Source organism: Osmerus mordax, chromosome 7, assembly GCF_038355195.1.
Source record: "Osmerus mordax isolate fOsmMor3 chromosome 7, fOsmMor3.pri, whole genome shotgun sequence".
Classification (NCBI taxonomy): domain Eukaryota; kingdom Metazoa; phylum Chordata; class Actinopteri; order Osmeriformes; family Osmeridae; genus Osmerus; species Osmerus mordax.
Genome location: NC_090056.1, coordinates 16757602 through 16772253, shown reverse-complemented (window position 1 = coordinate 16772253; position 14652 = coordinate 16757602). Strand labels below are relative to the sequence as shown.

Genomic DNA, 14652 nt, shown 5'->3' with positions numbered 1-14652 from the left:
TGAAGGTCGCTTCTAACTGCAAACAAAAGTTCAGGAAAAGATTCTATGCTCATTGTTCAGAGGTGAGCGTTCTTTTATTTTTCAAGTCAGATGTTGGTTATCGCAACCAATGAATTCCTGCCAAGATGAGTGTCACCAAGACCATTCCAAATGACACACAAATTAGCTGCTTCTTAAACGAGTACGACACACTGAACACATGGAAAAATATGTGAAATATTTGCCAAGAAAGAGCTGATAAAACGTTTTTGTCATTAAACAGCATGGCTCTGAAGGGAGCCATGCTGTTCCACAGAATAAAAGGAAGCTTTATATGGAAGGCTTTAATCAGGATGGGTCCACAGTGACCAACACAAGGATAGTTCTGAACCTGCATCTCATTACTCTGGTTTGTTGATGTTTCAGATCTTTATGTGTCCTTAATTTCTGTTACATGACACTGTACACCTCCCATCATGTTCTTGTGTATTTATACACACACACACACACTCACACATACAGTGCACACACTAACTGGATAAACAACAACAACAACAGTGGAATGCCCTTATGTGTGATAAGAGGTCTGTCATCACATCTTCACAAGGGCTCCCTAGGGGCAGCTTGTGTGGGCATCTCTGGGCACAGACGGTGCCCTCAGAGCCCTGGCACCAGTACGTGCTAAACATGGCCATGGCAAAGGGGAGTGCTAATTGTGTCTCTTGTGTCCCCGAGGGCATAACTGGGAGAGTCTATGACGAACCTGTGAGGTCTCTTATTGTAAGACTAGAAAAGGAACTCTAATGCTTCTAAGCGGCAACTGTGAGCAGCTCCTGCTTATGCCTAAGCACTGTAGATGCAGACTTGTGTGCGCTCGTGGAAAGTGGCAACATGCTCATTTAGATACAAGTGAGTGTACTCGTGCTCAATATAAAAATGTGTGTTATGTGGCACTATATGTTTACAACTGTTGTATTGTAAGGGGTCGTTTAAAAAAAATATTAATATCCAGTGCAATCTATCAGGTAGGGTCCCTGGTGCTCTGTGGGCAGACCCTACTGTATCTACAGTGATTAAGTCTCAGCAAGGCACCACCCACGTATTCAAATCAGGATCACTACTATTATGTATTACTAAACCTGATTAAATAACAGCAGGATAAAGATGGGATGGAAATAAAGAGATGGATATTACATCAACTATAATTGTCTGTGACTCTGTCATGAATTTAGGTATATAAATTTACCTATAGTTTGTGTTTGGAATAATAAGCACTTTCTCTATCACAAGTAATTCACACATGGGTGATTTTTCATGGAATAAATAAACATGAAGCAGATACATTAATAAAAGCATTTAACGCACTAGCAAATTGGCACAGATAGACATAATGGACCATTAATATTTTTAGAGGAGCTGGGATAAATTGTAGGAATTATACAAATTTATGGGAATGGTATTGTATGTCATTTATGTATGTGTGTGTGTGTGTGTGTGTGTGTGTGTGTGTGTGTGTGTGTGTGTGTGTGTGTGTGTGTGTGTGTGTGTGTGTGTGTGTGTGTGTGTATGAAATATGAGCCATCAGCCAAAGAAACACATTTTTCAAAAGCTTATCTTTCAGTTATAAGTTGTCAATATCTCTGTATTCAGATAGTGTCAAGACAAACTTAGATTGGCCTTGACAATTCATCCACTTTTCTGATGCATATAAAATTAAGTTAAAAGAAACATTATAAGTCATCTGTTCTCCTCATCTCATGAAACTGAAAATATGACTTTTGTGAATCAGCTGTTACATGACGATCTCACTGGCAGCTTGTTTTATTTACTTGTTTATATAATGTTGAAAGACAGACTCAGAGTGAGAGCGAGAGAGAGCAAGAGAGAGATCATCTTGACAAATAGAGTGACAGACACAGAGAGAAGGATACAAAACAGACAAGGAAAAAAACATGTTATATTTTCATGAAACAATTGAACATGTGTTTACCATATCATCTGGCTCATCTCTTCATTCCATTTCCTGACATAGCCAGACTTTGGGCCTACTGTTATAAACTACAGTAGCAGGTAGTCTCTTGATATGAGATTGAGAAATACATTCAGGCATAATTCATTTCACATTGATAAATTGAAACACAGCTTTTCCTACCACACATGTCAAGGCAAGCTGCTTGAACACATTTCCATCATTTATGGGGATTTGTGTGCATTACTTCAGTAATGCAACAGCGCCCTCTACAGAAATATCCTGATTTCTCAGTTGAAGCCCAGAAGATGAATCAAGATCAACACTCGTGGGTTCAACTCATGGGAGAGGACCAAAGCATAGGCGAGAATGTAAACCAACAGAAAACAAAAAAATCTTGCATTTCAACAAACAACCCTTTTCCAAGTCAACATTCCATGTTTCTGTTCCCCTCCCAACTTCTCCATTCAGTCCTGCAGACATCCAGTAAACTTATTTTCACAGGAACCCTTCAACAACTACTTTTATCTGATAAAGAGAATCACATGAGAATAAAACTGGTGCACTATCCCTTTAATGGCTATCACTCCCATCTGTGTGTGTCTGTGTGAGGGTGTGTGTGTGTGTGTGTGTGTGTGTGTTTGTGTGTGTGTGATGTTGCAGAAGGACCACAGCTCCGTGATATCAGTGTTTTCCTGCCTTTTAACCGCTAAAGCTGCTTGCATGTTGTTATCTGCCAGAGAAAAGCAGCAGGAGACTGAGATCTGGATTGCCATGGAAACCATTGTAGTTGCCTCCACTGTGATTGGGTGCTGCTGGAGTGAGCAAGTATCTGCTATTTCGGTCATTATTCAACACCTCCGACACAAGCTCAGTCACAGGACAGCCACTGTAATGGACACAGACACACACACACACACACACACACACACACACACACACACACACACACACACACACACACACACACACACATACAACATGAACACACAAACAATCATCTCATTCAAAGAAAATCTATTTCCAGGCGTAGTTTTTTTTATTTTTATAAAGGCTACACAGGTTAAAATGCGAGACATCAGTCAGTTCCCAGGGAAAGATATTTATATCTTCTGTATCTATCTTCTACCTTGTTGTTGAAAAAAAAACTAACAGATGTTTATTGACATGCTGAACAGAATCCATGTTGAATGATTTCTTATTTGACTTCACCATCTCACCATTACTTACATCACAATGCTTTATCTGCGATGAACACCCCCTGCAAAATATACCTTGAATCACACACCATACATAGATTTCCAACTGCACCAATTCCAAAATGACAGCAATCTCGATGTTGAACAACATATTTCTCCACATTCTTGATACACTACAATGATATACAACAATAGAACACATTGGTCTGTGATGTGATTTATTGAGCAATAATGGATTGGTCAGTGATTTGCTGTGCTGTCTCCAACAGATCCTGAACACTTTCACAACCAGTGATGAATTCCTCACGTTGGGAGTACACCCAGGCACAATGAAAGGGGGCCACTGCCACACATTTACCTTTGTAAGCATGCAAACACACACACACAAACACACACACACACACACACACACACACACACACACACACACACAGTGACACATACAATGTCAAGACCTGTCTATACCAACGCAGCCTTTAGGATATCCCTCAGGAGAAAGTGTAACTCAATGATTCCAGTCCTTTGATGAACAGAATGTTATGTCATACATGAAGATGACATTCTGTTATGAGGCACAGAAGCGGTAATGGAGCCACAGACTAGTTTTCCACTGGAGCTTTTAACATTGTTGTTTCCCAACCTGACTGTCCTCAAAACGTTACTAAGATCTGAACACGGCACATAAATGCTAAATTGTGATGTTACGCATTATTGGATAACAAAGCTTTTGGCTGCAACTTTGCTAACAGCTATAATGTGAATCGTTTCGCTCAAACTGTTAATTCAAATTACCTAAAGGAAATCAATAGCGAGTTCTTTCATGTGCCGTTGTAATAGTTTTACCTACAGAGGATGCAGTATCTGTCATACTGGTTACAATTCTTTGTCTCATAGATACAAAGCTATCACAGCACACTTGTACAATAGTAAACAAACCTATTCTACAGTGAACTGAACTATGTACTGTATGTGCTGTGGGCTGGGCTTTGTGCATTTTAATCTCAGCTCATTAACATTAACCATTGTCGCTTTCTCCCTCAGGAAAGCAGTAATCCACCCTCGTGAGATGGCTTTCACAGGATTGTGATGAGGGAGATCCTGGCAATCCAGCATAAGAATAAAGACAGGGAGAAGTAGTACAGCTGAGGTTAAGAGTAAAAGGGATTTTCTGTTATCTGTTGTTGTTGTTTTTTTTTCTTCGCTTTTTCTTTGTCAGACTGTTCCTGTCAGAACGAACCGGCGTGACCTTGTTGGGGGGCAGCGAAGATGTGGGGAGGAGAAACAAAGACAGGGATCTGTCAAGCGGGGATCCTGAGGGAGGCTACGCCTGTGAGGCACTAAGACCCAGTGGAGAGCAGAGAGGGTGGGTGCTGCCTGCCTACCCGCCTGCTTGTCTGCTCCGCACTGCTCTGCAGTTGCCCTGAGCGCGTGCCGGAGCCTGCACACGTGTGTGTGGATTGGATGTGTGTGTGTGAGTGTGTGTGTGGGCCATTGTGCACCGGGTTCTTGGAAGAGAGCAGCACGTCGTCCTGCTCTCCTTTTTGGTTTTCTATTTCTGCTCACCGTTCTGCATCCGCCACCTAGACCATCGGAGGACCTGGTCAGAAGAGAACTGAGAGAAAGGCATTGTGTGTGTGTGTGTGTGTGCGCGTGCCGGGATGTGTTATGTTGTAGGAGCAGAGGGTCAGTGCTGGATGGGGGAATGATGAAGAGATGAAAGCACCAGGTGAGGTGGACACACAGGAGCTCTTCTCTCCCTCTGGCTCACTCTATCTATCTCTCTCCTGCTTCCTCTTGCTCCCTCTACCTCTCTCTCTCTCTTCTGCTCCCTCTTGCTCTCTCTCTCTCTCTCTCTCTCTCTCTCTCTCTGACGTGGGGCAGTGTTTGGGTTTGGGAGAGAGCGAAACTGGTCCACTTCTTCAGTAGATTGTGAGCCAGTGCCAGGAGGTAGCAGCTTTATCCAGACTCAGGTATGTCATACTCCAATACTGACCTCTCTCTACACCTGGACCTTCATGCCTTAAGATCACGGTCACGGCTAGGCCATAGCTGTCACAGAACATAGAAGTTGACATAGATAGCCATGAAATAGTATACTTATTTCCGTGTCTAGAAGCCAGGAGATAGGCGCTGAATGAGGGACACTGAGTTGTTGAACAACAAGCTAGCTTTCTCGTCGCAGTAAACCCTGAGTCATGTGCATATGATGGGGTCATATGTTTCTCAATTGGCAGGCAAGATTCCGACATTGGCTCAAATTCCTGGTTCACGTGAATTGTTCAGAGCTCCTGGACAGTGAGAGAGAGTTTAAAGATGTTTTAACAGACTCTTTTCACTAGTTTGATCTTATCAAACAGGATACTCTGTGAGATGCAAGCAGTGGAGGGGAAGAAAACATTTATGCCATGTTGTTCTGTATGTTTTGGACCAAAATGATTTGGGTTCACAAATTAATTGAGTTCACAACTTTAAGAGTATGTTCTCCAACCAATGCAACCTCTCAGAGTTATGTAACCGAGACAACCGTCTTCTTCTAGATAGGTGGCCAACACAAATGTAGAATTGTGTCTCTGTTCATGTAGGAATCAGAATGGATGAAGCCTGGATGATTGACAAGTCGTTGTCTGGTTGTCTGCATCAGCCTGTGGCTGCTGTCCATTAGCAACAGGAGTAAAGTGCAGTGGATGCAATGGTTTAACTGTTGTGTGGCTGAAAGGCCTTTAGAGATGAGACATGGTGGTAATCTGAAGACCAGACCATCCCAGATGGTGCCTTTCCAAATGGTTGGAATTATTACATGATGACTCAATAGCAACTCTTGTACTTTATTTCCGAGGAAAAACAGAATAAGACGCTTGGCGAACAATAAAGCAATCAATGCTAAGTTGACTAAACATCTACAAGGCTTCATGGTTATTACCATGTCATTGTTAAACTTGGTTTATTGTTGACTTATTTTGCCTCAGAATAATTTAAATAAGACGCATATGTCTTTTTGTGCTTTGTCAGTCAAGATCAGCAACCATAAGTGGCTGGAAAAGAACAGGCTCAACAACAGTATCGTACCTCATGAAATGGAAACATTTCATATGCAGGTACGATGCTTATGGAAAGGTACCAAAAGTCTCGGTGTGTGTTCCATGACTGTGACGGTTTGAGGGGTTGTGACCAGGTGAGGTTGTGACAGCAAACACAGGACAAGGCTTCCCAATGATTAGGCTCTTCCTGTAATTGGGAAGCAGGCAGTGATAGGGCTGGAGCTTAGCCCTGTGCCATCGTGGCCGAAAACCACAGCTTATTATAGTACCTCCTTACTTCTTGTCCCACTTTAAAATGAGCTTGATTCCTCATGACATCATTGGTATTCAAAGAACACTGATAATTCGATTGCTTCATATTTGCACATTGATAAGATCTGTGAACCGTTGTTTAATTTACAAGATCATGATTATATGAAATATAATATTTTTGGCTGATCTAAATATCTACATTAGAAGATATGATCCCCGTTGCTGTCGTATGTCAGTCTAAACAGAAAATTATATAATCTGAGTTTAGCAGAAAACACTGCGGTACTCTATAAATTATAAATATAACTATAAATGTGTTAAAGTGACATATGGCCTGATGCATGCTTTTGGCTTTTCCCTAAGGGGTTGGGTGTCCTGAAAACACACATTTGAAGATGCAGATGTCAAAGACGTAGTGAAACAAGTCATGGCTATAAGTGGATATACTTGAGGCCTGAGGCATTCTGGTTTTAGATTTTAAGATTTAGTATCTATACTCAAACCACATTTACTATGTAATGTTTTACCAACATAAATATTCCGAAATTATTTTCTCTAGGTGTATTGATGACTAAAAAATAAGGATACTGTTTTATTTGGACTTTGATATGTGTCTAGGAGACGTCCTAGACTTAATTAGTTTGATAGAGCTCTGTAATGTTTAAAATAAATAAGATGTGGGTCAAGTAGGCAGATGTGAATGGCATTCAAAGCTTTGTTTGATGGGTCCATTTGATGGCTTCAGATGCACCAGAGCACATGAAGAGAAGATCTAAGCAAGGGTTTCTGCTGTGAACATAAATACAATTAATTTGACACCTGTTTGATACCTGTTTTTTTACCAGAATTTCCCTCCTTCATTTCAGAATCCATTCTTGAATGGAGGCTCCTTGAGCAAAGGAAGTGTCCACATTCGACATCAAGTGCAGTCGTCAAGCGCGGCCTTCGATACTACTCTGGGCCCAGGACCACACAGGGTAAACATTGATTCAGATTTCGATGAAGGTCATGCCATGTCCTGCCCCAGCTACCCTGGCTGACAGTGCTACTTAAGTCCAGTTTTCAGTTCCACCCTACGGCAGGGGAGGATGGGTGATGGGCCTGTGAGTATCTGTGGCCTCTCTCCTCATCCCACCCACTCATGGAGCCTCCAATCACGCCCAGCCCTTGGTGGAACACTTCCCTTCCTCCCCCCCCCTGGCTCCCAGCCTCTCTCCACCCCAACGCCTCCAATGTCAGCCAGTCAAGCAGTAGTGGTGGTGGTGGTACACTGACACAGTCCTTAGCGCTGTGTGCCATGCTCCTCATGGACATCCTTGCAGTGGTTGGAAACCTGGCTGTGATGGCTGTCATCACCAAGACCCCGCAGCTGAGGAAGTTTGCCTTTGTGTTCCACCTGTGTCTGGTGGACCTGCTAGCGGCCCTGGTGTTGATGCCGCTCGGTATGCTGTCCAATCGGGTTGTGGTGGACGAGGCCTTGTGCCGGTGCTACCTCTGCCTGAGCGTGTGCCTGGTCAGCGCCGCCATCCTCTCCATCTCCGCCATCAACGTGGAGCGCTACTACTACATCATTCATCCCATGCGTCACGAGGTCAAGATGACTGTGGGGGTGGTGGCGTTGGTGCTGGTTGGGATATGGGTCAAAGCCATTGTGATGTCCGCCCTGCCTCTGCTGGGCTGGTTGCTGCAGGGGGACAGGGGTCCTGTCCTGGTTTCGGGTCAGAGACGCTGCTCCCTACACTGGAGCGGGGGTGGAGAAACCACACGCCTTGTGTTCATGGTCTTCTTTACCTTCATCTACTTCCTGTGCCCCGTACTCATCATCCTGGTGGTGTACTGCAACATGTTCAAGGTGGCGCGGGTGGCAGCCATGCAACACGGGCCTCTGCCCACCTGGATGGACACGCCTCGGCAGCGCACGGAGTCGCTCAGCAGCCATTCCACCATGGTGGCCAGCCTGGGGGGGGCCGGCACCACCCCTCAGAGGACCTTCAGCGGAGGGAAGGCCGCGGTGGTTCTGATGGCAGTAGGGGGCCAGTTCCTTTGCTGCTGGCTCCCTTACTTCTCGTTCCACCTGTACTTCGCCCTGGTGTCTACCTCGACGGCCTCCATGGCCCAGTTTGAGGAAGTGGTCACTTGGATTGGCTATTTCTGCTTCACCTCCAACCCCTTTTTCTACGGATGCCTCAACCGACAGATCCGTGAGGAGCTGGGCCGCCACCTGGCCTGTCTCTTTAAGAGGGCGGGGCCGGGGGAGGGGGAACAGCTGCCTAGCCGGGAGGCCTCTATCGAGGAGAACTTCATGCAGTTTCTCCAGGGCACCGGGTGCAATCTGGAGCCCCGTAACTCCCACAGCAGGGCCAGCCCTGGGGAACAGAAAGAGCAGGATCCCCCTCAGGACCCGACTGTCCAACAGAACACGCCTGCTGACTTCCACATGCCTGGACAAATTATAGAGGAGACCTCAGAGTTCATAGAGCAGCAGCAGCTGAACAATGACCTTAACTTAGATAACCACTGCAGGACCGTAGCTGAGCTGTAGCTATGAAAATGTAGATGTCCAATTTTGCTGTCTGTTAAGCTATTTGATACTCTTGGTTTTGTTCACATTTTCTAAAGTTTATGAAGTATAACACAGTACCTGACAGTGCTTTGTAGTCAATGCTACACTGGAATAGAGCTTGTATCTTTGAAGAATTCAGGTTAAGTTCAATATGCATTCAACTGTCACTCGTGTTGGGGTTCTTTGCAGTAAACAATTACAAGTCGCATGGGTATCCATTTTCTCAAGACCAAACCATTACATAAAATACACTGCCAGTTTGTTTTTCCCTTAATCTTTTTCAGCATTTTTTTTCCTTTGTTAACATCCTAATGAAATATGTATTGTCTTTTGATTTAGCATAGAGGAAGAGAATATTTGGTCCTGACATTCATTCCCTGCATTTGAAATAGCACACTACCAGCCTACATAGTCCATCAGACAGAGATTTAATGTCCCATTACATGATACGTCTGATACACTGTGCCAGAAATGCCAGGATGACAAACTACAATACATCCTTTTTCGTTTTTTTTTTTGCAGTATGCCAGCCAGCATGGTTTTCTGGCTATTGTGACCCACAAACCTCTGCATAGCATCAACCACAGAGACGGTGGAGACCACAGAACAATAGTAGGCAGATACAAACCTGTTTGCGTCAGTTACATTGAGTAGTACTGTTGTATTTCATGCAGACTGGATGCAACAAGATATAATATGTAAGCATAGCTGTATTACCTACTTAAAGTAAAAAGGAAAATTATCTTTACGATCCAAATGAACCTCAGGAAATAAAGTATATAATGATCAACTATAATAATGTAATCATCATTTAGAGTGAATTCTAAAAACAAGGATTTATATTTTTTGGGCTGGTGCAAAAAACATTTTTACATAATTTTTCAGTGTGTCCTTTAGGCCATCAGAGCATCTCCAGTTTCCCCACTGAATTTATTTATAGTCGCTTAACTGCTTTTTGCAAGAACAACCTTATAAAGAACTAAAGATCAGATATGGGATAAGAGTCTGGTGGGCCAGTGTTCCAATTAATTTCATAAAGAAATGTGTAGGGAGATAAGCACAGAATGCATTTTCATGAGAGAATATTTATTCTACTCCCTCGTCTTCTAATGTAACCAATAAATAAATGCAAATGTAGCTGTTTTCCTCTTGAGACAAAATAATATTCAGTGCCATTTTGCTAACAAGACTATTTAACAGCTGGTGCTAAGTCTATTTATAGTAAACAGGCACACACACGTGTGTTTTTTTACTAAATTCTAAATATGATACAATGTTGTATTTATTTTTGTCAATTCACATAGCTAAACTTCAGATACATATAGTCCTGTATAAACAACACACAAAAAAGTATACAGATCGCCAAATGAATTATAAAATGTCATAATCTACTTTGCTGATATCATTGCTTTATCATCAATTGGAGCATTAGGAACTAGAAACGTGAGGTCCAAATATCAACTGCAAGAAATGTGTTTGCTTCAGTGGAGTTTTAGTGAAGCTACTGAAGGCCTCATAGAAGTAGATTGTAAAGATTTTGACCAATCACCATCGTCTACCAATGTTGATGCTATTTACAGGTAAACTTTGGAACAGTCTGGGTGCTGTAATGTTTAGCCATAAACAACCTTGGTTTGTTGTGAATACATGACACAGGTGTGACAATGCTTACACATGGCATGGTTTGCCTTTGCCCTCTTTACCATCAAAGTGGGGGACATCAATCATTTTTCAGATCTCAGGGGGAATAAAAACAACTTGCACAAGTCAGACATATCTAGATATATTTTACAAACACAATTCTGTGGTAAAAAACAGACCTTGTCTTCTCCCCTTTTCTGGACGTCTTTTATCTGTTGATTTACTTTGATCTGTTACTGTTGCACATAACACTGTCTCATACTGGACTTAGTCCATTGGGATAATCACAAGACATGCAAAGCAAGGCACTCTGGGAAGTTTTCGATTTGGTGGATGTTGGAGAAAAAAGGACTCTTTGTCACTGAAGACATAACGTTCCTAATTAACTTGCATAATGACTTTAGTGCTGACTGTTGTTTTGCAATTGGCCTGTTTATATCATCTTGTTAAGATAAAACAGCGATTTCTTTTGCATCAGATTGTGGTATGGTGTGTTACTCTGAAATGAGTGTTAATTGGATTAAAGATGAGCAGAACATGTCATCTTTAGCAAGTACGACACCAGAGTATTAAAATATCCTTTCCATTACCACAATCGACTGTGTCCAGATTTCTCTGTCATCAAATCCTATGCCATTCTGGGCTGAGCTGTCTTGATTCTTTACAACTAAATCTTAATAGGCTAACAACACTATCGCTGTTGCTTGTCAATTGATTCTGTTTAAATCCCTAGCCCTAGTGGTAAAGCCAGTCGAATCTTGAAATTACAGGATGTAGGATTATAATGAAACAGTGGAGCAACTATTGTAGAGAAACAGCACAAATCCCTCTCTGTGTACTAGACCGCATCCATCCTTCAATCTGCTCTCTTTAAAAATAGTGTCAGGAAACCTGATACTTGTTTCCCCCTTTATTGGTCAAATAAACAAAGAAGGAAAGCAACTGTTGACTGGATTGAAGTATGAAGATTTTTAAAGATGAATATATTTCCAATATCTATTCATTAAAACTGACATAGTGTATTGTATGTTTGGATATTTAAAAGTGGTTCATATGAATAACATAGACATTACGTTCATTTAACTTTTTAATGTACTTTCATTCGTACCCAAGATAATGAGTGTTTGTTTCAATTCAGAATTTTTAGGCATTCTTTCTTCTTTTTGCATTTCCTCTGTATTGGTTCCCCTTCAAAAGTATCAATTAAAGACATAGATGCCTTTGGAATGTTTCATTTCACAATTACAGATCACATGACACAGTGACACAACCCCAACCGCCTTCAAGTAAACGTGTGTGTAAAATGACGCATAATGTGTGTATTGTGCCTGTGAGCATGCATCTATGTGTACACACAGGTGTATTTCTGTATGGTTGTATAGGCAGCGGGTGATAGCTGTGAAGGTCTCGAGGGATGGAGTCACAGGGGTGAAACGAAGCCCTAGGAACAAGATGAAAGAGGGGTGACATTTGAAGTAGGCAGGACTGACAAACTCATTATGAATGAGAGTCGGTGGGGGACGTTGTGAGTAAAGCTGCAGAGCTCGATAACCTAACTCACACCCACACTGACCTGTCTCTCCCTGACCTTAGCCTCTGCTTGAGAATGCCACACAAATAAATATTTCAACTCAACACAGATGCCCCCCAAAAATCTGTTGACACTCCCAGTGCTGACACAAATGTCATCACTTTTGATGATAGTGTGCTAATACAATGCATATGTTAAGGAAACCTGGAAGTTACATTTATTTTACTCGCATCGCGTCATTAAAGACATGTGTCAGCGCTTCCAGCACGAACCAAAAGACACAACCTTTGATCCATGGGAAGACAATCAAACGTATTGCCGGTTTTATTCTTAATCTTATCTGTTTTATCTCTGTCTCTCCATCCATCGATTAATCCCTCTCTCATTTGTCCTCCCTCTAATCGTGCTACTCTCTGTGCTGCTGCCTGACTGATGGGAGTGACTCATAGCTTTGATGTAGCTGAATAGGGAGCCTCCTGGAGGTTGGTGAAGCCGTACCAACAGGCTGACCTTTCTGTTCATTTTCAACAGCAGAATGAAAGAGCGCAAAGGGAGGTCTCAGTCTCAGTTTAGTAGACTGCTCGGTTGATTGGAATTCATATAGGCGTTCACCAAATCCTCAGTTCAACAATTAATTTACAATACTTTACGTTTTTGATTAAATATTTAAAGGAAAGATTGACCTGTTATTTTAAGACATGACTTGGTTTGACAAGCATAAAGAGTTTTTAATACATATGTGTTTTGTCACCTTTGAAAATATGTTTTAAAAGCTAAGTTTAAATGTCTACCTAACTTAAAGTGACATTTGCAAGTGTCAGCTAAATCTCATATTTCTCTGGTAAGCACTGAATGAGGTCCACTGATTACTGACCTTGATACTGCAATAAGTTTTTTTCTTCTTTTTTTTGCGTTCTTTGAGTCTTTCAAATTGTAACAGGGTGAATCCATTCCACATGGCTCTCTCACTTATGCCAGACTTCTCTGAGATCAGCTGTTTCCATGGCAACTTATCGCCGATGACATTTTGGGTTGGCTAAGGTAAGAGGAGCGGGAGGATCCAGGGTCCTGTTCAGGAGGAATCACATTTACAGAGCTCTCAGAGTTAAGACAGATGTGAAAACATATGGTATACAAGTGTAGAACAGGTTTTTGGAGTGTCTGGAAGGTCAGCACTATACTCTGCAATGCGTGAATGTTTTTGTATACCAGAGATTTGCCACAGTCTCAGGTTTGACAAGGGGCACATTGGACGAAAAGTGAAACACTCTCGGGAATTGGGAAGCACATTCTCATCGACAGTGCCACACTTTAAGATGGGTTGAACTATATTTCAACCACATTTTCAGTAGACATAATCCTATGATGTGTGAATAATTTTCAGATTTCCTATGAACACAATATTTGGCTACATTAATATACTTGATCTCAAAAACACATAAAACAACCACTAACAAATTACAATGATGTCAACATGCAACATGGTGCATATAGGAAATTTAATACATTTAAGACAATGATACATCTATTCAGCCATACATTTCTCATGACCTTAGAAATAAAAGGAATGTAAACTGTGACACACTTCCGGGTGTGTGTGCCACCCTCACTCTCCAATGCTTTGAGCAAATCAGTGCAATGAAGCTATAAGTTCATTGGGGGCGCTCTTACCACACATACGTTTAGCCCAGAAACGAATCGTTGAAAACTTTACTGTAGCCTACTTACAGTAGCCGTCTGTGTGTGAACTGCAGTACCTGAAGTGAAAGTCGGAGTCAGACAAATTTCGATTAATTCTGACACATATTAGCACATTTTGAAGATGCTCTGTAGGCTAAGCTATACTATTTTGACTGTTTGAAGGAGGACTCAAAGGAAAAACTAAATTATACTACAATCTTCATAATCATAAAAAACTGTTACGCATTAATCTACTTTGCGTGTTTTAAAACCTAATTTGATGGGAGTCGATAAAGTTTTCAAGTCGGGTGACAAAGTACTACATTTCCCATGCAACACAAAGGCTCGTCTCCTCTCGTTTTTCTCGCGCATCAGCTGTAGTTGGTATTGGAGCGCGCGACAGCGCAACTTCAGAGTGTGACGGGACTATGAGAAAGACAGGACACATGTTAAAACTGTATCAATGGGTTGTCGATGCGAAATGTTTCTATTTAGGTAGGCTATGTGCAATTTTTTATATGGCCAGCGCTAAGCAACGTTTTCTAGCAAATGGATAAACTCTAGACACATTTACAATTTATTTTTTAAACAATCCAGAGTTGCAAGAATTACTTTGTCTACCATTTACCAAAGAAACCACATTAGTTTAGTGGCGTTAGTTTACCACCCATCTCCCATGTGGGTCTAGTTGGGTTGACGAAAAGTGCCAACGCCTTTCAGTCTCTCGGTTACTGGCTGAGGAAGTTCACGCATCAATAAAAGCGTTATTATTTCGCTAACCTGTGTGCACAGATTTTTTT

At 41.9% G+C, this 14652-nt stretch overlaps 1 protein-coding gene across 1 annotated transcript; it reads left to right on the top strand.

The window, feature by feature from the left end:
* Positions 1 to 7403: 7403 nt before the first annotated feature.
* gpr61 (G protein-coupled receptor 61) lies at positions 7404 to 11822 on the top strand. Its single transcript, XM_067240226.1, has one exon. The coding sequence runs from the start codon at positions 7579 to 7581 to the stop codon at positions 8977 to 8979; it is 1401 nt and encodes a 466-aa protein (XP_067096327.1). The 5' UTR covers positions 7404 to 7578; the 3' UTR covers positions 8980 to 11822.
* The last annotated feature ends 2830 nt before the right edge of the window (positions 11823 to 14652 follow it).